Source organism: Hyposmocoma kahamanoa, unplaced genomic scaffold (genome assembly GCF_003589595.1).
Source record: "Hyposmocoma kahamanoa isolate Upper Pololo Valley unplaced genomic scaffold, ASM358959v1 120, whole genome shotgun sequence".
Classification (NCBI taxonomy): domain Eukaryota; kingdom Metazoa; phylum Arthropoda; class Insecta; order Lepidoptera; family Cosmopterigidae; genus Hyposmocoma; species Hyposmocoma kahamanoa.
Window position 1 is genome coordinate 632088 of NW_020653415.1, and position 24902 is coordinate 656989.

Here is a 24902-nt window from a genome sequence, read left to right on the forward strand (position 1 = left end):
TGTTGTAGTTTTTATAGATAACTCAGATTTTGTTTTCAAATGCGGTAGCACCCTCTGGACAGCATCAATGTGCCTCAGTTACTTCCGAAGTCCCTACCGGCCCCGCTAGGACTCTTCAGCGCCCACTGGGTAGGGACCACTTTGGGAAACTATGCTGTAAACAGTAATAGTTAGCGTGGACTAAAAACAGCACTACATACAAATTCTCGCTGAAGTCAATTGTGTGCACATTAGCTGTAATATTCCTTACGGTGCGTACAAATCTGGCGAAAAGTTCGCGAGTTATGCACGTATACATATTACGTAGTGCGATCTATTCGCGTGCCGGTCACGTGCATTATGAGATGTCATTACCGATGCGCACTTATTGCACTCGTGCAGCGCATTCGCCCGGTCTGTACATCACCATTATGGCTATTAATAAAAATGAGTACATGACACGGCAAGCTTCACTGAATAATCGGAAGTCCAGTGTCTAGCTTGACTCTACATATTACTTCCTGAAAGATGCATTCTGTTATTATGTTGTGATTGATATAATAGTGAACTGACTTGAAGAGAAAAAATAATAGACAGGTAAAGTGAAATATCATCCATAAATATTCTCCAGTTTGTTTTCGCTTACAGGCGCTTTTGGGCTAATTTAAGGGTCGTATTCCAGAACTCTACTCAATACTCATTGAGTAGAGTTCTGGATTGCAGTGAGCACTGAAAATCATACTCAAGTCTTTGCCATTAGGGTCGTATTTCCAGTGCTTGGAATCATACTCAAGTCTGCTCAAATCCTGACTTGAGCATTGAGTTGAGTTCTGGAATACGAACCTAAGAGTATATTACTCTTGTGCGTTACTACGTATGTAGTGGGTAGGATGGTCGTCAATGAACCACTTAAATTTTCAGAAGCTGTAACTCTGGATCTCTGGGGCTAAATTATATACTTTTTACTTAAAATTATAGATAATTTTACTGGGCATGATAAAGTAGTACTTCATTTTTATCCAAATACAGTCAGTCCTTCTGAAAACATTTTTTTTTTATTTAAATGGTTCACTGTGCACACCCCATGTACTCATTGAACCAGGGACTGGTACAAAATGAACCAAAGGTGCACACAATGGACATGATTATTGCAATCATCAGCAAAATGTTGTAGTTTTGTGAAATACAACGCGGTTTTTGTTTAAATTATTGAAAACAATAAGTTTTTGGGCATCCAACAGAAACCAAGCTTCTAAAAACATAATCATGAAATATAAAGAAAAAAAAACAACCAAGTGTCACAACTTCAAAATAGAAGGTTTGTAATTCAGTCGTGAACGTACTTTGTGTGTAAAAATTTAGATCGCTTGTACGGAATTGTTTTAAATTAACTAGCAGTCAACATTTCCATGTTTAATTTATTACTAAATTATCATAGGTTCATTATGTACACCTTTAAAGTGGTTCATTCTTTACCAACCCCACACTTGTAAAAATTTGAGATTATGTAGCTACGTGCCTAAAAACCCGTCGCTTATTTTAACTACTTCTATAAAAAGCGCATTAATGGCTAATCTATTAATATACAGCTACTGCTTGTATAAACAAGTAAAACGAAACGAAATTCTTCTCGCCGTGTTTTTTTTTGGTAAATAAATAAAAAACATCGACGCCACGGGCATCTGTGCCACTAGCTCGCTGTCGACTGGGAAGAGAGAGGTGCCTATAGTAGGAGCTCATTTAGTGCGATTTGCACCTAATTCCAATACCGCGTTTCGGAGTTATCGGCGCGGTTCATAGTGTACACCTGGTTCACTGTCGACCTTCCTACCCTACTAATCTTATGTGCGTATAAGAGAGACGAACTAATAATATAACAAACGTGCTTCTGTCACAACTAAGAAAAAAAGCTAAGAAATATATTTACTTATATAGTATTGCAGGCACGTTAACATAACATTGTAATAGAATGAATACATTAAACACTTTTAACTTAAGTATAAGTTGTACATTTTTGTTTATATTAACACAGTAAATTAATATTTGTGTTCACGGTAGCCATATTGTTTTTTGCTGTTTAATTGAACATTTTGCCATTAAAGAAATTAAAAAATGTTAGGTTTTTGTTTTACTTACCTACGTACGCACACAACTACCCTTTGTGTAAACATTTTCAGTGTACGCTGACATGAGGCTGTTAGACAAAACCTCTTTCAATGGTACCTATAGCCAATATAAAAGATTACATAACTTTTAGCTTAGAATAATAACGCATAGAAACCTAGTCCGTACACGCTAAGTGAGGCAAATTGAAGCGCTCCAAAAGGGCCTACACGAGCGGGCGGGCCTTCAGTGCTCAAGGTCGACTTGTACCGCGAACAGCTCAAGAATTTCAGCTGAAAATGACGAAATGTGCGGTAAATGAGTGTAAAAATACGTCAGACAAACATAAAATAGATACTAACTCACATTCTACAAGGAAGTAACGTGTTTCAACTTGTATTTTTATATAAGTATTCACTAAAACCGAAAATTAACCTACTACTAAAACTAGCCTACATGAATTTGATTTTTGTCTCACTTGTGACAATCTGTTTGATATGAAACTATCATTCTATGCGTTATTATTCTTAGACTTTTAGTTACAGTATGTAAGCTATAAGCTAAGTTTAAAGAAAAAGGGTTGGTATTTTTTCCAAACATTTTTTGCAAAATCAAAGGCATAAGCGATACCACAAAGAATAAACGGGAAGTGGCTTTCCCTAGCCCCAAATTCTGAAATGTGTGTATGGACTGAGGGACAACATGATTTTTGCCAGTTGTAATAAATACGCCATTCTACTACGAAGGGATGACTCATCCTATAATTTTGGGACCAGAACAAACAAATTCATGACTTTTTCTGAGTGATTTCAGATAAATTGTATTAGTCAATGATGCCACCGAACTAATGTTACTCCAGCCATAGAACATCCTCGTAACCTTAAAATGGCGTATCGACTGAACATTTTTTTCATGATACCAGACGGGATGAACAATTAGTGCGTCTGGTGGTAAGCGACACGCCTGCCCATAACAGTTACAGTGCCACTCCGAGCACCACTTAAAATCGCAAAGATTTGAGGGGCATTGCTACTGCCCGTCACCCTGAGACATAAGTTGACAAGTCCCTTCAAAAACGGAACACAATAATGTTCAAATTCAAATTCAAAATAATCTTTATTATAGGTAAACATTATTACATTTGAAATCGTCACAATGGTTAAACTCTACCGCTCATTCGTAAGGCAGATTCGCCCGAGAAGAATGAGCAAGAAACTCTAGGGGTTGCTCTTTGTTAATAACATTTGTACACATTCAACATTTACATTTTTTTTTTTATTTGAAACATCGGAGATCGAGACTACCTCCATGAGCTAAACGGGTTACTACCACGGATTTTTGTCATCCAAGTACGCAGGAGTTGTATAATAACCTTTAGTATAAAGTTTTTGTTTCACTATAGTTTTAAACCTCGAGAAAGGCAAATTTTGTATATCAACCGGAATCTTGTTCTAGAATATACATTGCCCCTTAAATGATTTTTTGACTTTGTGAAGACGACTATCAAGAAAAGCTAGTTTATTTTTATTCCTCGTATTAATGTTGTCTGTCACTATTTTTCATAAACAAATTACTATTCCTTTTAACATAAATTACATTTTCATAAATGTACTGTGAGGCTAGTGTAAGAATGTTAATTTCCTTAAACTTATCTCTCAAAGATACTTTGGGGCGCAGATTATAAATTGCCCTAACTGCACGTTTCTGCAGGACAAAGATTCTATTGATATCGGCGGCATTACCCCAAAACTAAATGCCGCATCCACATTACCGCTTGGCGACAGAAATAGGCCTTACCTATTTCTGGCAGTACTTCCCTGGGCGAACTCTCACACGGAACTCTACCGCTACTATAAACGTCCTGTTTTGCGGGTAGAACCACCATGTAGTTACTTTTTTGAACGCATATTATATTGAAGAATTGTGAGAAGCTTATCCCAGCGTCGACAGTAAAAAACTATTGTAACTTCAAAACAATGGGTCGCTTAAAATACTCTTCTGCGATTAGAACAGGCTGGACTATGATAGTTTACCAGACTACAGAAATTTCAAAAATTCGATCTCGGTTGACACGATAAAGCGTGAAACACAGCAACAACAACGCTCGCGTTGTCGTCCATATAAAAACGCGGAATTAGACCCGCCACGGCCCCAACCCGATCCGCGCCCGACTCACACCCGCTCTCTGTGTTTCATGCTTAAGGCTCAATTTACATTACTGCGGAACGGAATGTTAAATGTTCTAGAATATTATCATGAATTATTGTTTAATATCCGAGTGTAATATCCCAAAATATTATTTTATTATATGTATATACAGTTGCTCAAAACGTAGTATTTTTCGTACTACAAATCGTGCCGAAAGTTGGATTTTTCGTAATACGCTTTTACATTTTTTTTAAATTTACTGTTGTTTCAAGTCTTAAACATAGAACTAAAGAGGTTGTATATTTATTTAATATTTATGTGCTTTGTGACGTAAGTCATTCGTCATTAAAACTTATATTTATTTACAAACATCTTATTTATTTAAATTGCATAGGTGTTTTATAAAACAACGGGTTACATTTAAAAATACCAAAATATTTTCCATAAAGATGGCTGGTTGAGTATTAACAATGACCGGAGGTGAGTACTACGCGAGACCGCTGCGCGCCGCGCCACTAAAATAGTAATTTTACTGTGGCTGAACATTGGCAACAGTTGCCATTGTACTCTGAATTTTTATCAGTCAAAGAAATAAAATATACTGTTTTATTTTACTTTCAATGTAGTTTTTTCGCAAATGTATTAAAAAATGTCGATTAATACACGTGCGGATTTTTCATTTTCACTTGTCTCGAGTTTTGATTCTCACTCTGGCTCGGGCCAGGAAGCCTCGAACCTCGTGAATAATGACTAACTTCCGCACTTGTACGAAAAATAACTATAATATTTCACGATAATATACTCGAATACTTACTTAATAATAAAAATTGTCACCGAAATTAGATTGAGAAAACTAGTATAATTTTCGTGCTGCGGGTAACTGCTGGAATTGCCGAGAATGCGAGAATTCTTCGGAAGACACGCGACCTGTTTTTGGCTCATATCTAGTTTTCTACGTTACACATTTCACATAAATTTCATTATGTTATGGTTACAAAAAAAATTACTTCCATTCTTGTCCGCGGCAACGTAAATTGATCCCAATAAGGTACGCTTGCGTAACAGCCGCGTCGTGTCGGTAGTACGAAACATGGAAATAAGAAATAAAACTACAGTTTTATTAAAAATATTCCTCATATATTGTACAAATGAAATCAATACCTTAATGAGAATTAAATTTAAAATGAATAATATCAATTAAATGCAAATCAATTCATTATTTAAATTAAAAACTAAGAATAACGCAACAGTCATTTTTCGATGTAGATTTTTTGGGAATCATCATTCAATGGATACTTTTTGGCACATAAAAGTCTGGCGGTAAAGGCTGGCAAATTATTTTCGACCTTGAAGTGTTCGCAACAGGATCGACTTTAGATAGTCAAAGTACGCTTGGAAAGTGTAAAAATAGAATATAAAATCTTTACAATTCTTCTAATTGGGCAAAGGTAAGATATAAATTGTCAGCCTATAAAGGATATCATTAAATCCTCCGCCTATTTTGAACTACTAGGGCACGTCAAGCTTGACTAGATTTAACTGTATGCCGCTGACGACAAGTGTCAAAAGCTTGGTGTGCTCTTGTAATATACAAATAAATCAAATTTGGATATAAAATTACGTATAGACCACTGCGATTGATCAATCGTTCGTAATGACACATATAGCACTTAATTAAAAAATGTTTTAATTACCTACTTCGTATAAATTCGTTTTTATTCGACCCCCAAGATGGTTTCAACAATTTTATGGACGCCATTTTGGAGTTGCAAACTTGTTCTTACAGTTGATTATAAAGTGCTATAATTATATTATACATATTTATGACCACCAAAATCGCGAGGCCCGCGCGATATTCGTAGCTATTAAAAGTACATATAAAATTGTAACTAATAAACAAACCATCCTATAAATAGTCTTAAAAAACTAATTCAAGTTTTATTTTAAGCGCAAAGGCATTTAAATCTATAGGTACAGTGGAACGTACGTGAGTTATCATTAAGAAAGAAAACGAATTCCATAATATCGACCATGACAGTGACATTAGCTAGTAGACAATAAGATCTGACCAATAATTAATATTTAAAAAATCAAAAATTTTTGACCTGTTTTGCTTATGCATTAGGAAATGAATATGGGTCGAGATTTGACGTCAGAATACTCAAGTTCAAAAGCACCGCATTCTTGGCAGATATTGTATTAATATTAACTGCCTCCATGGCCGAACGGTGGCGATCCTGGTCTGACACGCAGAGGTCTCGACTTTGATTTCCGGGTCGGGAGAAATATTTGTATGGCATACATTTATTTCTCTCCTGAGTTTGGGTGTAATTTGTGGTTGTCTATGTGTGTGTGTCCATGGCACCCACGACACAGGGTTTCAGGGTGAAGGACTATGAGTGTACCCGTTTAAAAAAAAAGAAAGTAAAGAAATTAAAAAAGTAACAGTTTAATTTAAACAAATATTTTTAATTTAAAAAAATAAAAAAAAAAAGCAGATTTAAATAACGTAAGAAATAAAAAAATATATTTTTTTCATATCAAATACAGTGTAGTCATTTAGCACCAGTCAAATGACATATTTGGTCAGTGCAAGGACGTTATTTGAAAAAAATCTATTGTGTCATATTTGCAAAAGTATTACTTTTCGAATTTCTTTATTATAAAAAAAAGTGTAGTACCTATAGATCGCGTCATAATTATACTGCTTTAAGTCATAAGTACTCTTTTAATTGCGGTGTACAGTCTAAACAATACAAATACAAAAAAACAGTGAAATAGAAACCAGATAACAGACACAAATTCCACAGTACCGAAAATAAGTAGGAGTCGAGTCATTTTCATTATTTACACTACTAATACGTCCAAAGGCCACACGTTTCACTAAATACAAGAATTTCGTCATTTATTTAGTGTCATAGTTCTGACAATACAATTATTAAAATTATGAGTAGATATGGGTTCATCGCACAACGGCTTTAAAAAAGTTTAAATTAAGTTAGCTTATACTGCCTGGTTATTATAAAGCTTAAGATAATTTCGATCGCATCGAGCAATTTTCTCTTTACTACACGATAATATTATTACCATATGATAATGACATATCGACAGTGAACTGGCAACCGGTAGTTATCTCAATTTTGACAGCTTTACATTGACTTTACAGCTGAAGAAAAAAATTGTTTGCGTCATTTATATACCATCTGGTTAATTAAATAAAAATACGTAGTGTATGTGTAACATAAATATTTAAAAACTACGTATTTTTAATAATAAATCAGGTGCTATATATGACGCAAACAATTTTTTTCTTCACCTGTGAAATCAATATAAAGTTGTCAAAATTGAGATAGTACCGGAGTGCACTAGTATTGTGAAATGTTTAGATAGTACAATAGTAATAATATAGATGGAGCTGATTTCAATAATGGGGCCATACGAGGACGAATTAACATTTTTTAAATAATAGTAATGTGCCAGATATCCATACCCCTTGCCTGGTCTCATGCTGGAAAATTCCCTGTACTATGAGTACCAGAGCAACGGAATTCCCTCTGGAATACTATCCATCCAGTGCCCACAATGAAAACCGTTTGACCACCGAGGTCTTCATTAGCGACATCTATGTTATTTATACTGTAACAGCAAACATGTTTATATTGAGTTTCACGTGCAGAAAGAGTGATTTTCTTACCATGGCTATATAAATTTAAGACTTTTTGTGAAAATATCGCTTATGTGGTTTTACCTTTAAGCAGACGTTATTATCGTATCGTAATAATATTATTATGTAGTATAGTCAAAACGCAATTATGAGTAAAGCAAAAATAATCTTATTCTGGTCCACACTTGTATTATTCGTTTTTGAAACAACGTTGTTAGCGACATGATTGGATAGCTATTTTGAAAGAAACTGAACTGGGGATTTATAATAAATGAGTCGGAAAAACAGAGAGAAAAGTGTGTTTCAACAACCAATCTCAGTGGTGACAAAATAACAAGTTGCTGGAACACATGTCTTCTCGGCTATCCTTTGGAATATAATGATATATCATTATTTTGACATTTCCATAGTTTAATACTATAACAGAATTATATTGCTTCTTTAGACACACGCATATACTCGCATCTCCATTTTAAGTATACAAATGTGGAATCCGATTAAACACTTGAGCTTGGGCAAAAGGCTAAATTCTTCTATAAAGCGAAAATAACAAACTCCAACGCCCGAATTGGCGTTGCATTTGAAAAGTTAATAAACAAACAGCACCACACAAACACTCAATTCACACTATATTTAATCGCTTCCGCTCGTCTCTCCTATACGAATCAGTCAAATGTAAAGGCAACAAAAGCGTTTTAGGTAGGTTCATTATTATTGTCAAAATGTTCTCATCAACACTGCAGGTTAATTTTGTTTTGTGCAAACCAAAACACTCTTTAAGTATTATCCCTTAAAGTCTTCCCGTTTTAGCGAATAATGAGCCTTGATTCACCAACACGAACGCTTTATTTTTGTGTAAGAATGTAACGACGATCATGCCTTTTTGACGAGGAATGATTATGACCTTATAGTATTTCGAGATAAGAGCGACGAATCGGAAACAACGATGGTACCATACACACTCAGACCAGAGACAATATAGAATTGACCTGGCCGGGGATCGAACCCGGGACTTCATAGATGGCGACACCATGAAAATCGGTATGTAAGCCACTCGACCATCGCTTGTTTTGTAGTGATTGTAGATTTTTGCTATCTCGCAATGCTCTATACAATCACGCAGTAGATGTCGTTGTGGTTGGCGACGTAACAGCATCGCAACGGTAAGAGCGAGTAAGATATAGGATAGGACGCGTGTCCCGTTTGCACAAGTACGAGGTTGGATGATTGAATTTATTATATAAATAAGAAATTGATGCCGTTTCGTTGTTGCATAATGAGACTTTTGTGTTATGAATGAAAGTCGTTATTAGAATAACTTACGGAAATTTAAAATTTTTGAACTTTTGACTTGGACACGTGTAACAGCAGGGTTGCATTTCTTTGTGATTGTAGTTTTTAAATTAGATAGTAATGAATTAGTTTGCTTGTAATCGCGCGTCGTGATACGTATACTAATTATTTTTTTACTAATCGTAGCGGATTGAGCAAATTAGTTTTATTTTAAATGAGACTTTATAGTGTTTAATTGTAAATAAATAAACCTGTAATTTTTTATATAATATTTATAAAACTTTTGGGTTATAGCGTGATGTTATATAGACAAGATTTGGACTATCAAGTGGTAGTTCCAAATATTAGCGATTTAAACAACAAAAAGACAACGAAACAAACTGCAGCTTTCTTATTTTAGTAATGTTACGTTAACAATTGTAACCGTTTTACAACGCTTCGTCACTTACACCGTAGTCGAAGTAGATACTTGTCAAAAATAGATAGTTATCTCAACGTTATCTAAAAACGCAAAACCGTTTTGTTAGGTTATTTGAAGCCATAACGACACATGACTAGTAACAACGTCTAACGACATCCTTAGTGGGTCCAAGTTTTCTACATTCGGTACGAATACGAAGTGGATGCAGTGAGCTAATGCGCTTATAAAGCAGCGTCCGGCTGTCTCATTATTATATATTTAATATATTTACTTTTAAATAAGAGTGGTCCATAACCCTAGAACGTCATTTAAGCGTATCATGATTGCTGGTATCACATTAACAAGTCTAAACTAGGTGACACGGCATCGTGAAGCGTAAACGTGGATTAATAACCAAATAGGACAAATGTTAAAATAATTAAATACTTTTTGGTTGCTTGAACTCTTTACCGCTCATAATTTTTTTTTGTAAAAAATATGTAATGTGTTGTCGACTAGTTTTTTTTTTCTATAGTGTTGTTATACGAATGTAATAGATAGTCCATAGTGGCAGTGAATTAACTTTTAAGTCTATGGTTACGTTCGAGGCCAATGAGGGACTTCAAGAAAGCTATTTTTATAGTAACGCAGGATTTACAGTTGTCTAACGTGTCGTGTCGGTACGGTATTGGTTTCATATATTTAATATGGTTAGATTTGGTGATTTGATGATTTTGGTTCTGACGCGACACGACACGACACGACACGTCAAATGCAAATCATTTTATTATTAAATTTTAAACTTTTAAAATTAAATTAACACTAGTTCTCTGTCGTTATTTTTTTCTAAAATAGTTTACTAAAGTTTTTTTTACTAAAATAACTTTATTTAATGAATTCAATGACGACAGTAGCTTTGATCTTTTTTTCAGTTTTAACTGCATCATGTAAAAGCCCCCAAACACAATACATAAACATACATACATATACCTCACGCCTTTTCCCCATCGAGGTAGGCAGAGACAACAGTCTTCCACTTGTTACGGTCCTGACACACATCTTTCGCCTCATCAACACGCATCAGTGCTTTCATAAATGCTCGTCAGTTAAGGGAACTCTTCTTTAGGATGGCCTCAATTTGGTTATGGTAAGTTCGCATTGGTCGGCCCATATCTACTTGCTCGCTCACACTCGCCTTATAAATCTGTTTCGTCACTCTTCTTTCATTCATTCTCTCTACATGTCCGAACCATCTAAGCATCCCTTTCTCTATCTCTGTCACTACATCTTCTTTCACGCCTCCACGCTCTCTAATCACACAAAACAGTAAAATTAAACCTGTCTAGTTCGATCTTCTGCCTATTTTTAGCGCTGTAAGCAAAGGGTAGAACAGGCAATGGAGATTTCACACCTGGGGACGTGTCGTTCTCCGTCCGATACCCATCCAAAACAATTACTATCGAATATGTAGCTTCATTGACATCATGCGTGGTTTATTTTGGTCGAGTATAACTTATATGGCAGTAATTGTTTCCGAAGGATGTGGGACGGAGGACGGGAATAGACCCCCTGATCACACCACGGACTCGTATATTAAACTGGACCGCGCACTAAGTTAATAAAACGAGTCGAGTGAGAGGCTTCAAAGTAGTAATGCGTCTCTTTCTAATAGGGTGTTCATTCATGTTTCAGCCAGCCATATTGTTTTTAACTTTTTAATTATGGATGACCAAAACTACTAATGTTATTTCATAATACAAATTAGTATGGTTATTTGATATGCTACTTCATAATAGAAGTTTTATTGTTGATATTTTTTTTGTATTATTACAGTAAAAGCTAATTTTATTTAACCAAAATTTAAAAAAGTTAGTAGACTAGACACTACCTAAGATGATTTTATTTAGCGTTGGCAACTTGTTAGACAAGGACACAGCACTACATCGAGCTATCTCACGTGACTCGGTTTTTTACTTTTACTTAAAATAAACCTTAACGTAACCCAATAAGGTGTAAGTTTGTAATATTGGTATATCGAAGTGCGCGATCCAGTTTATGAAATGTATAAATCCGTGGTTCACACATGTAGTTACGATATTACAGAATATTTCTAAGTATCAATAAATGTATATAAACACTAACCACCCGAGGACTGTCTGTTATAAAAAAAAATGTGCTATATTGTGTCCCTCAAATGCCACGAATGGTATGTACGCATCAGTGGCGAAAGTTGGATATTTGAAGGTAAGCCGATGAAGAAAGTGCGCAACAATTTCCCGTACAATATCTGCTACTCATTCGTGTCAAACCAAAACACTGCAAGTCCCAACACAGTGTTTTGTAATTTTGTTTATAAAATACGCAAATAATACAATTGTAACTTTTTACAATCAGTCTGCGCCGAGCAAAGGGTTGAACGTGACGTTTGCGGATGGTGTGTCTTTATTCAAATTTCAATGACAATGCCGACTGTGTATTTAGAAATTGCATTAATTACCGTGTTATGGTAAATAAAACACAAGTAATCCACGCGTAAGTTTGCAAAAATATTATTTAAATGTTCATTCTGTTCCACAAGAGTTCTTCACGAGCTACCTTTAAGAGCGATTACACATGCAAACGCGCGATTGCACCGACACAAACGCGCGATTGCACCGACACACTTGGGATTTATATTGTATTGATGCAATCGCTTATAAATCGCAAGTGTAGCGATGCAATTCTACTAAAAGTCGCCTTGTAACCACTCTAAAAGATTGATCACTTTTACCATTCTTTTCCTATTTTTTCGTACTGCTCATTATCCTAATTGTGTAAATATTTGCAGTTTCTATAGGTTGTGCGACAGATTTCAAACGTTGATTACTATAAACAGAACTTATCTTGTGTATTATGTGTATGAGAACATTGAAATTCATTACAAGGGTCTTGCGGCTGTTATCAAAGCAAAAGAAATTTAGTAGTTTTTCAATACGAATGGCTTATTTAGAACGTCAATTACAATCTAGTACAATGTAAGTCTAATGCAATAAATACGTTAAATGTATCTTTTTATGTTATCAACTACATTTTTTTAAAATTACAAATGAAAAATCCTTATTGTACCTTTTTCTCAAAACGCTGTTTTTGTTATAGTGTATAGGTTTGACATGATAGTAGAATAACTTTCTAATGCAAGCAGATGGGTCAGGGGTTAATGGACCTTTCGCCACTGGTACACAGTCAGACTTTCAAAAACACCTATCAAACATATATTCGTCTAAAATATCTCCTTAACATTGATGTCAAATTTTATAAAGACATGTCACATATATGTATTACCTCGTCGAATACAAAGCTACAGTGGTGATCAGTATAGAAAATTGTCATTCTGGTTTCCGAGTCTAATGGCGACAAGTCTGCTAATTTTTAATCATATCAAGTATTACCAGTAGTTTAGAACCAGTAACATTAATAATATTGACGACCAGCAAATGCCCATACAGTATAAAAATTTTCCTGTTAGTCACACTGGTAGAACTAAGGACAAAAAACGTTATAAATGGAAAAACACTTTTTTAAAACGTTAAAGCGTTGCCTTTTTAAGAAAGCGTACTTTTCTAAATTCTTCAAACACTTAAAAGTTAAAAAGCTTTTAAGTGTTTGAAGCTTACAAAATCGTTTAGAATAAAGTTTAACCGCATAGTCTTTTATGTTATAAAAAGCTTGCAACGTTGTGTTGATAGCGAAAAGCAAGAGTAGACCACTAAAGGTTTTAAAACAAGTAAGTTTATTTGTAAAACACGACTTTTATTTTTATTTATAAAATTCACACTGACGAATTAATTTGTTTAGGAAACATTGATGGCGGGACTTGAAACATAATGAACGTTGTAAAAAATCAAATTGTTGAGTATTGAACTGACCAACGCTTACGCTTAAATTGAAAAGCTTGCTTCCATGCTTATCTCAAAAAGCAAACTTTTTAAAGTGCTTTTCGTTTAAACAGCCACCTATAAAAAACGTTGCCCTTGGTACTACCAGTAGAACTACGCAGTAGGACCACGGGAAAAAGAGGATCAGCTGTGTGTCGATAGTGCCAATGGCCGGATTTTGTACACTTAGTATTTGGTTAAAAGTGAAGAGTAGTGGTTTGTCTGTGGCTAACCATGGAGTTACTATTCAACTGCCATTGCATTTTTTTGATATTCGACTAATATAAAATATATTTAATATGAGGACTAATTGTCTGATTAAACGAGATAAAAATGAAGAAATGAATAGTAATTTCCGTGATAGTTTTAGTAAGGCAACATCGATCGTCATTGATTGAACTCATTTCAAATGACACATATTCAGGCTCAACTGCCATTGCAACTAGGTTTTAATAGAATAACAAATATTATCATATTACAATATAATCTCAGTGTGTCTCAACAGAATTACAATGATAATTGGTTTCAAGAAAATTAGCAGACTTGGGGGACCTGGTTTACACTTATTAAGTGACTAAGTAATTAAGTAAGTTTTGACTCAGTTTTAAGTAGTCTAAAGTTTACACGCGTTTTAGTGAACTTATAAGTGCTTTGACATTTTGCAAACAAAACGTTAGCTCACCAAATGATTCAAACTTCAAGCCACGTCTACCGGGGAATGGTGGGGTGAGAGAGGGTCAGTTATTTTGTCAAAAAATAGGTTGTTAAGTGATTGTTTACACTCATAAATTATGTTAAAATTTAGTTAATTACTTCGTGACTTAATACGAGTGAACCAGCCATATTGGTCTCCGTTGAAATACGATACATTCGTTTTTTTGTTCTTCTTATGGCAACTTTATCAACGCCAGATTGAGGGAGAATTTTGCCCGTTTTGAGTTTAATGACGTCCCGTCATTATCATAAAAAATACTGTTTGACTGCCTCGGTTCGAAATGAAACGTTCAAAAATGACCTTTAGTCTTCTATCGTTCAGTATACTTTACAATACAAAAAGTTTAAACGGGCAGTGTGGCGACAGCTCGTCGTTTTTCTTTGTATATTTTGTCTTTCCTTAGAATACTTTATGGAGCTATAGTCGACCCCTACTTTTGAATGTTTTGGTCAAAATTTAAACGTAACGGAGATAGGGGCGTAGCGATGTCACGGTGTGACTTTTGTAATGTCTATTATACACAAAACTATTGCCACACTTCATTCAATTGACATGCATTGAATTAGTTTGGTATTACAAGCCGCCTAACAATGCAATTTAAAAGTGTACGCTGAATTTCATAGTGAATTTTTCTTATTATTTACGATACTCATTATTTGGGTTTGTAATGTAAAAATTCAGTATAGGGTGGGATCAATAATAAAGTGGCTAATTAAAAAAAGTATTTTTTTAAGAACTGACAACAGAGATAAAAACTTCGTACTTGACACCAGACATGTCTGACCATTTGGTTGGCACCAACCAAATAATAAATATGATAAAAGTATATTTGGTATAAAAAAAACGATACATCAATTTTTTTCTTGTAGCAAATTTATCTACTCCAGATGAGCGAATTTTGCCAGTTACGAGTTTAACGACATGAATAAAATTATATATTATAAACGACATATTAGTTTTTTTTTCTTCTTATGGCAAGTTTTGCCAATCCAGATGAGAGAATTTTGCCAGTTCAAAGTTTAATGACATGACGAACTTTTGAGAGTATGTATGTACGGTATCCGCGACATATGATATGATGTCGTCGTAGTCACGGCATTGACGTTTATTTTACAATAAACATCGGTCAATTATATATAGAAAACAAATATCACGAGATAGGGAGTCACACTCATTGCAACTGAATAGGTTAGAGCCGGGCAGAAAAAAAACTTTATCTGTGTTACAGCGATACTGATGGATTGCGTTTCGATGTGTCTAACGTCTCGTACATCAATCCATGATTTCTCACAAATAACTATATTTTTAGACGGGACAAGTTGTAAATCTATAAAACAGCACTGCCACAATAAACTTTTGCAAGTTTTTCAGTAAAAGATATCGAAAAACATGTAAATTAAACGAAGCCAACAAACATTGCTCAATATATTAATGTTAGATCGAGCGTTATTTAAAATATATATATTTTAACTATTTCCCAAAAACGTAAATTTTTGAAATACGCCACTGTATTATTGAGGGTGTGATATGGTTTTTGAAAACATAAAACATTTGCTTTTCAAGTTGCTCTGTATATTAAAAGCATAAGAATTATTTGCGCAAGTCGATAGCTCCATACAGTACACTTTAGGGTTGGATCCTATTGAGCCCGAAACTGCACAGCGCATATATATATAGGTGAGAGAGAGGTAAAGGACCTTAGTCCATATTTTTCAGTTTAGATGCTTTCACAGACATGGCTTTAGAAAAGATATTAAGTCCTATAGCCGTTTATTTTTTATTTAGAATATTTTATTTGACCTTAAGATTGCCTTTAAATGACCAATTAAAAGGTTTATTATCTTTAAAACATTTACTAAGGTTCACTTACTTCTTTACCTATTATCTACAGATAATAAAAGCATGTTTTTTATGTGATACGTCTCATATTCTGCTTTCCGCTAACTACAAGAAGAATAAGCATTGACTTACAATTATATGGACGTTGGGTCCGCGCTAAAAAGTGTCCGCACTTGTAAGGCGCTAAAATCGTATACAGAGCGCGACACTCCGCTTTAGTCTTCATTTGTTCTACTGACAGCGCGATACTGCGATGACATTACAATTTAAATTTCGAATAGGTTGACTTGGGACATTTTTTTCGTGGTTTTTGTATTAGACCCGTCGTCCATTTATTTGTAAGTCAATGAGAATAAGTGACAAAATATTTTTTTGAGATATCATAAAAAACCACAACCCAGTTTTAGAATATTGAAATTGTTTAATGATATTTAGTCGCCTTACTTTCTCAAAACTCGTCTCACTGATTTCACATCATATTTCCTTCATATTCACACACTGGCACTATTCTTGAAGTAATGCATTCAAATTAACACCCTTGATAAGAAATTTAAAATAAATATAAAGTTTTGCCATCTCCTGCAAAATCACCCTCGAGTTTGAGAAAGTAAGGCTTCGATATCAGCTATGCATCGTTAGAGTAAGTACCGATATGTCGAACATGAGAACAAATTTTAATTGTTTTTAAAAGAGAATTTTGTGCTAAATTTTTTGCTATAACATATTTGACCGTTTGCGCACGGGGAAGCCCGATACCATATAAAAAAACACGATTACTGAGTGCTGTGCAGTTCCATGTGTGGTTCAACCTTTAATAGACAAAATATAGAAGGGAAAACAACATCGCCGATTATTAAAATAATTAATGCGCTTAAAGCGTCGGTCATTAGTAGTAGTCGAAATAGGGTATTCCAAATGAGTAGATAAATATCTACATATACATACAAGGAGTGACATGGCGTGGTAAAACCACCAATTAGTAATTAATTGAATTTTGAATTACAGATTTCCTTATGAAATTGCACACATCAAGTGTACATCAAGGATTAAGGTAATTTTTGTAATATTTTATTACCCTATTAAAGTTAAACATAAATATCTACATAAATGGATTAAATTATTTATTAAGTTACTCATTTTTTAAATTTTAAAATTGAAAAAAAAAACCATTGGTGTTCAAAAAATAATTAACAAACCAAATTTTCAGTAATTGGCAAAAACGTATTTGATCCCTCGACATTTTTGATGTGTATATTATTATTAATAACGTAATTACTTACCTACTACATTTCTTTACATGGCTCCCCAAGCATTGCTTTAAAATATAACTTCAGCTTCATAAGTGAGTAATTCTATCTTACGATGAAGTAAATTTATTTCCGAAAATCCGAAATTCGAAACAAGTAATTAATTGATAATTGGTGGGTTTAACCAGTCTATGTTGCTCCTTGTATCTATACGTAGACATTTATCTACTCATCTGGAACACCTTATGCAGATCGTTGGTCATTAGTCACCAATAGTACAACCTGAATCATGCGCGTCGGTAGTGCGGACTGTCGTCGGAATCCGAGCTGTAGTGAATATAAGACGGCTGTATGGCGAGCCCTCCTGGCAGCTTCACGTTGCGGAAGTAGCGGTGGCGTCTAGCTTCCTTTGCCGAGATGCGTTTCACCGGATCGTAGACTAACATCTTTTGAAGGAGATCCATACCATCTTCGTCTAGGTTTTGCACCTGTTAATGAAGATATAGATAGATAAATAAGTCGTTTAGTTGCGGAATCACAGTACATTACAAACAAGATTATGACCAGTGATTGAAATTGAGAGACTTAAATTAGCTAATCTAAAGAATGATGTGCACCGTGAGCAACAACCAGCCAGTGTCTTACGCCGATTGGCAGATCCCTTCATCCAGATTATAGTGTTCAATACGTTAAGAAGAAAATGAAACACAACCGTTTTTTCTAACTGCCTTTTAGATATTTTCTGATTATTATCCGATTGCCTATTGATTATAATACTTGCACGTGTGGTCTTCAAAACGCGTCACGACAATTACCTTATCGTACAGCTACAAGGAGTGACAAAGAGTCGTTAAAACTACAAAATTTGAATTCATTACTTTTTTTCGAATTCGGGTATGGTTTTACTGCATCGTATGACAAAGCTATTACCTATACTATATACCTAGTAGTTTTGTCCTACGATGTTGCAAGTCAAAGTTTGATTATAAAAATAATTCTGGAAACACGGAATTCGAACAAAGTAATGAACTAAAATGTCGACTGTGAACTGGCAACTGGTACTATCTCAATGTTGACACCTTTACAGGATGAAGACAAAATCATTTATATAGCATCTGGTTTATTAAATAAAATACGTAGTGTACATACATAAATGTGTAATAATAGTATTTAAAAACTACGTATTTTTATTTAATAAACCAGTTGACGCAAACAATTTTATTCTTCATCCTGTAAAGTTTTACCAACTGTATATAACTCTTTGCAGCTATATTTATACATATATGTGAAACATCTTTTTCCGACCATCGCTTATAATTCAGAGTTCAAGCAAGCAATGCATTTGTGTGAACTTACGTGATTGTGCAAGCTATAAGTGTTCCAATTGGGGAAGGTGGATTTGTAGTCGGGTAGCTGTGTTACGCCGGGCCAGATGTCCTCTGTCGGCGTACGGAGCATTCTGCAACATATGTTACATCATAAATTCATTATTCGTCTCACGGTTGAGCACGGGTCTCCTCTAAAGGTAGTTATAGGGTTAAATTTACTTGACTAAAAGCGTCTTTTTGTAACCATAGCATAATGAACTTATGTTAAGTGTGCAACGTAGAACTAGAATCGATCGCGCGTTTTCCAGAGAATTCTCGCGCAGTCTTAGGAATCGCTACAACAGTTGATACAACCTCAAATGGCTTTGGTTGATTCCGCATGACAGTGAAAGTGTGCAATTATTATTTTTGTTATTATTATTAATTAAGAAATAGATACAGAAAAAATACAAAAATTTGTGCTGCTAACGGTGTAACAAAAACCATTTTTTACCATTAACCGGCACGGCTTTGCTATTCACCATTTAGTTTACACTTTAAAGTTACAAAAAAAAAAGAAACACTTTGGAAAAAATTTAGCAATTGAGGATATACACACTGATTAGTATATGGTGTGAAAACACGATTCCTGAAAATTTTCACAACAGAAAAACAACACAAACTTACCTCGAAATTTTACTGGAGAACCGCTGTATTCAGTAAGTACGTATACCAACGATTTTTTTTTTTTAAATCCTGCCGTACGACACGCGCAATAGAACCGATTCAGTTAAGGAAAATTTTTAATTCGAGGCTGAGGCAGTATCGACTTTTAACATTCAAAAAAGTAACTTAGAATTTAAAGTCAATAAATACATGTCCGCAAAGGGGTGCGAACCGTTGACCTCTGAATTGAGAAGCAACATTCTACCACTGGACTACCACCGCTCTGATTACGTCGTAATATAATTTTATTGTATGGATTTGTTGACTATTCATGCTGGTAATGATATTTCGAAAGAAAAACAAAATCAATTGCGTCTGTTGTGTCAACGACTTTTCACTGCAACGGCAAAAATTCTTAATTTTTTATTGGCCTAAATGTAATAAAAAAAATCCCGTATTATTTTTTATTTAACAGACAAAACGTGCGATATCATCGGAACATTTTGTATGAGAAGACTGTTTTACAGAATTTTGAAACAAATTTTATTACCTGAAAATACGGAATAGCTGATCGATCTCGGAGTCTCCTTGGAAGAGAGGTTTCTTTGATGACATCTCGGAGAATATACATCCCAGGGACCACAAATCAATGGGGCACGCATACCTGTAGCAGTATGGTCATCATCATTATTATAGGCCTCACGATTGGGCACGGCTCTGCTATTCTTAACAGAAAAGAAATTCTTCCTTACATTCCATATACAAAATATTGAAGTTGAATATTACCGTTGTGAGCCCAGCAGAACTTCGGGTGCTCTGTACCAAAGAGTAACCACTTCATGCGTGTACACCCTAACTGGTACGCCAAACGTGCGACCCAGCCCGAAATCCGCCACCTGGAAATAGATACAGCCATACAGACCAGTCCATTACACATTACAAGATTCTTCATAATTTACGAAAAGGTCCTATATCCGAAATATGTGATTTTCGTTTGTTAATAAAAACATGATAAAAACCAATCTGAGAGTAAGCAGTAGAGTTTTTTGTGAAAAATTTCGTTCAGGTAATAATTGCCATTGTGCCTGTATCTGCTGCTAAGCAGTAGTGTGACCGTTACAACGTTCCGGTTTTGAAGGATAAGGGTGCTAGTGAAATTACATGCACATGGGACTTGTCAATGTCATAAGGTAACGGGCGCAGTGGCCGTGCACCTCAGGTCTTTGTGACAAAGACCTTTGCGATTTAAAGCTCTGAGTGGAACTGCAACTGTTATGGATAAGCGCGTCGATTACCAAGTTTGATTGATCAAGAACTATTGTGCAACTTTGAAACTGGTATACTAAATATCATTTCCTTAAATCCTTATTGACTTTCTTTTTCATTTGTTTATAAGCACCAATAAAGTACATCGTAAATACATTACAATCTAGCCAAATACAAGACTAATAAATAAGTTACACTTCACTTAATCTAATTTATTTTTTATTTTAATTTTGATGAAAATTTAAATTTAAAAAACTTGAAAATCTTTTTCTTCAACGATAACTATGTTTTTATATTCTAGCCTTTAAGGATAAAAATGCAAGGTGGCTCGAATTATGAGTTCGGGAGTGTAATTTACATCTTTGTGAAGAAAAATAAAGATTTATGATTTTCAGTGATCAGAATAGGTAGAGGGTTCTATGAGGAACAGAAACAGAAAGTGGATATATTCGGGATTCAGGAAATCTGTTTTCTATTCTCCTCTGGGCAATACCCCAGGGCACACAGATCAGAACCAATTTAGAAAATTTCATTTTCCAATTTAGTCCTACCGGGAATCGAACCCGGGACCTTACAAATCTTAGCGTCCACAATATAAACTGTTGAGTCACCGAGGTCGTTCATGTTACCTTGATGATGCCAGTCTTGTCAATTAGAAGGTTTTGCGGTTTCAAATCCCTATGCAGGATGCGTCGCTGGTGGCAGTAAAGAATTGCAGAGTTTATCTGATACAAGTAGCTCTTCACCACAGCTGGGTCCATGAACTGAAAATAAAGTAAAATATTGTTAATTTGATTTAATATACTAACAGGTTGTCTGCTTATCCCCAAAACTCCTTAAGCTCAAAAGACAACACATACAGAACCCGGGACCTCTGCATGGCCACTGTTTGGCCACAGAGGCAGTACAGCTATCGGTTGGAATTTGGTACAATACAGACTTTAATTCAAAATTTTAGATCATAACTTTAGTCTATTCACGAACAGTGCATTTACTGCAAAATTAAACATCTCAAAAACCAACTACAGGCTTTACAATGCGATTTTCAAGTGTTTTCTGAGTAGTTGCTGTCTACTGCTTTTCGGTAGAGAAGTATCAACAACATACTGACAAAATTCAATAATTAACTGACTTCAAAAAGGGATGAGGTCCTCAATTCTATTGTATTTTATTTTGTATGCATGTTACACAATAACTCCAGCATTTGTGAACCGATTTTGATGATTCTATACTATTGTTGGAAAGAAGGTACTGTAGTCTAGGCTCTACTCTATGAGTAGAATCACTGGCTGAATAAATAGTTTTGTAATTAGAATGTGTGTTGAAAAATGAAGTAAGAAAAGAATGGAGATCTTGATAGATCGAAATGTAACCCAACGCTATAAGCATGTAAAAATGTGCAATAAAGAAATTTTGAGGATTGTTCCAGTTTGAATTCGTAAAGGTGCCTCTCGCTACGCATCCCAAGCTACGCCCCAGTTACAGTACCTAATTATTAGTCCCATTTAAATTTGAAGAAAATATTTTACCTCTAAGGGTGGAAAACTAGGGGATGAATCGGGTTTCGCGCACTTTCCAGTGACCTATTTCTATAAAACTTGGCAATTAGGTGTTGTTCTCAAATTACTCCATTTCTAAGAAATACTTTTAATTGAAAAATTTTATGGGCTCATATTCAACTTACGAGTGAGTAGTGCGCCTCAGTATTTGGCTGATAAATTGAATTGGAATGATAGGGGGAAGAGCAACACTCGATAAATTATATATCCAATGTTACAAATGCGGATTCGCCCACATCTGACGTCATACAGAGACAGCTTCTGCTTTGCCGCCTCTAAATGTTGGAATGACCTTCCACCACCAGGGAAGACGGCTGAGTCTTATTATACATTCAAACGAAAGTGCAAGGAACGGCTTATTTTGCAACATAACAGTCATTTGTACCCTTTGTCATACTGATTAGTTTATTTTTGCTTGATGTGTGTATTATCATCATTTGTAACTAGTAAATAAATAGTCAAATTTAAGTTAGATTAATGTTTGTTTTGTTGTAGTCTTTTTGTTCGAAATTATGTTCCAACAAGTTCCGACAGAGATCACAGGCGGAGACTGAAAAACAGCACTATACTTCGACCTTTTCATCACTCATAGCTCTTAATTTATTAGTACATAGTATTATGTGATGTTCTATGTATGTGTGGGTCTGTTTGATGAATAAAGTCTTATTTAATTTAATTCGAATTACACAAACATTTAAGGTCAGTTTTTTAGTACTCTTTTCTGAGATTATTTACATTCAACATTTCATATTCAATCATTATAAGGCATGAAAAGCAGTAACATTTTTGTGTGCAATACTATGTAAGTTTTGTGTGCAATATGGTAACATTTGTAGAACAATGTACCTATCAGCAATAAAGGCAATTATTATTATTATTGTACTATTTATGTACTGTCCACAAATGGGTTATTATAAATACTATTTACAGTGGTAAACAGAAATAAATAAAAAATGGACAGCTAAAAATCCTTATCTGATAGTTACATGAATAGTATAGGCATGAATTTCATATTATCAATGTCACAATTACTGTGTGCAAAACACATACTTTTTGGTAGATTTTATAGGTTTCATTCCTTTCAATTTTGTTCTTTTTGATGTTATATTTTTGATATTCAATTGGTCAGTTGTCATACAAATTGCGAATATACGTTCCTAAGATCCCAAAGGATTTTTAAGACTTTTGCCCTTCTCTCTCTCTCTCTCTCTCTAAAACCACCAGGCAAGTGTCTCGCCAACAATTACAATAAAAAATACTATGCCAAGGGATAACATGATCATCACTAACACAAACAATGACAATGAATATAAAATACAGTAGTATATAACCACGGCTTGTCTAAATACAACGAAGTCAAGTAAAACATAATAACAATTGTTTCAAAAGACTCATCGACACTGTAGAATCCAATATACAATAAAAGGAGTTTTTGTCGGGTATTAAAAGTTTCGTCGTTTGTAACACTTGTCAGGTCTGTGGGTAAATCATGTGCAAAAAGATATAGTTATTACTAACCTTGCCCTGTCCAAGAGAATCCATGTATTTCTTAAGATCCATGGAAAGAAACTCAAATATGAGATACAGGCGGGACTCCTCCATGAGTACATCTTCTAGTTTCACTATATTTGGGTGGCAAAGCTCTTTCAGTAAGGAGATTTCTCTGCAATTGCATCAGAATGTGTGACATTAATGTCGATGTTTTAGGTTATTAGGAATGTAAATAATGAATTTATATACTTCAAATGGAAGATAATATAGCTTCTGGGTAATATTTCCTTGTTGTTTGTTATTTAATAGAAGTTATTAAGCCCGAAATACTCAATGAAACCATACCTAATTGCAGTGGATGGTATTCCTTCGTCTTCCGACTCTAATCTGATTTTCTTCATAGCGACCAGCTGGCCAGTCACTTTATTCTTTCCCTTGTACACCACCCCATAGGTACCTTCCCCTATCTTCTCGATTTTCAAGAAATCTTCCATCTTGTAGTGAGGAATCTTGAAAGTTTATACACAAAACGCGAGACGAAAACTACGCGGGTTCACCGCGTGTGGTTCTTCCAAAATTACAGATACATGGATGACAAAGAGCTAGTTATTTCTCACAACGGTCTATTGAATAGATGTAAAGAATTTCTGAATCTTTAATTATAGAAAGTCATAAAAATCGTTACACCAAATCTCAGATTTTCAACGACTTTTCAAACGAGAACTTTTTAAATAAACTTTTTTTTTATTATTAACTTTTACGGCTCTGGGTACATTAAATGCTAAGCCAGCAATCATGACTTGAAGTTCGCAAGATAATGCAACAAAAAAAAAACGAAGATTACACAAAAAATAGCACGGTCTAAATTGTTAAATCTTTTAATCAACAAGTAAAATCAAAACTAATTGAGCATTATAATATATTTTATCATACATACAAAAGGTCAACATTAATTGGCGATCAATCGGCCGGGTTGGCTGTCTGTTAGTCTTGTGCTAGTTGAAACGGCCCATTCACTACGTGTATGGCAGTCCGCTACGCAGGTAGAAGACTGCTCATATACTATCCTGCACATGGCCCACGTATGGAATCTCGCTGGATGCATTACTGGATTGCAGGATGGCTTTCACGCTGCGACTACATTCATAATCCTGCATTACGCGGCGGACGACTAGGTGGACTGCAATGCAGGCTAATGAATACCCCCTTTAAGGCATTCGCCGTAAATGGTAAGGCTTGTGACATATTATACGACTGTTAGACTTTAAATTATCAACACGTCGTTTGACATGTCCGCTAACCTAAGCGTTT

General features: G+C 34.8%; 1 protein-coding gene across 3 annotated transcripts in view; it reads right to left on the reverse strand.

The window, feature by feature from the left end:
* Window positions 1–24141, reverse strand: part of LOC113240155 (cyclin-dependent kinase 1) — a 44831-nt gene extending 20690 nt beyond the window's left edge. Inside the window, exons 1-8 of one of the 3 annotated variants that reach the window (XM_026477387.1) lie at window positions 23937–24141; window positions 23619–23763; window positions 21171–21305; window positions 20062–20171; window positions 19826–19939; window positions 18659–18761; window positions 17556–17790; window positions 16829–16980 (exon numbers count right to left, since the gene is read on the reverse strand). In XM_026477387.1, coding sequence (XP_026333172.1) covers window positions 17590–17790; window positions 18659–18761; window positions 19826–19939; window positions 20062–20171; window positions 21171–21305; window positions 23619–23763; window positions 23937–24085 — 957 coding nt within the window. In that variant the 5' untranslated portion in view covers window positions 24086–24141 and the 3' untranslated portion in view covers window positions 16829–16980; window positions 17556–17589. Of the gene's footprint in view, window positions 1–16828; window positions 16981–17225; window positions 17791–18658; window positions 18762–19825; window positions 19940–20061; window positions 20172–21170; window positions 21306–23618; window positions 23764–23936 lie in introns of those variants that run through there. The other 2 variants (XM_026477388.1, XM_026477386.1) reach the window with 2 other exon arrangements.
* Between the last annotated feature and the right edge of the window lie 761 nt (window positions 24142–24902).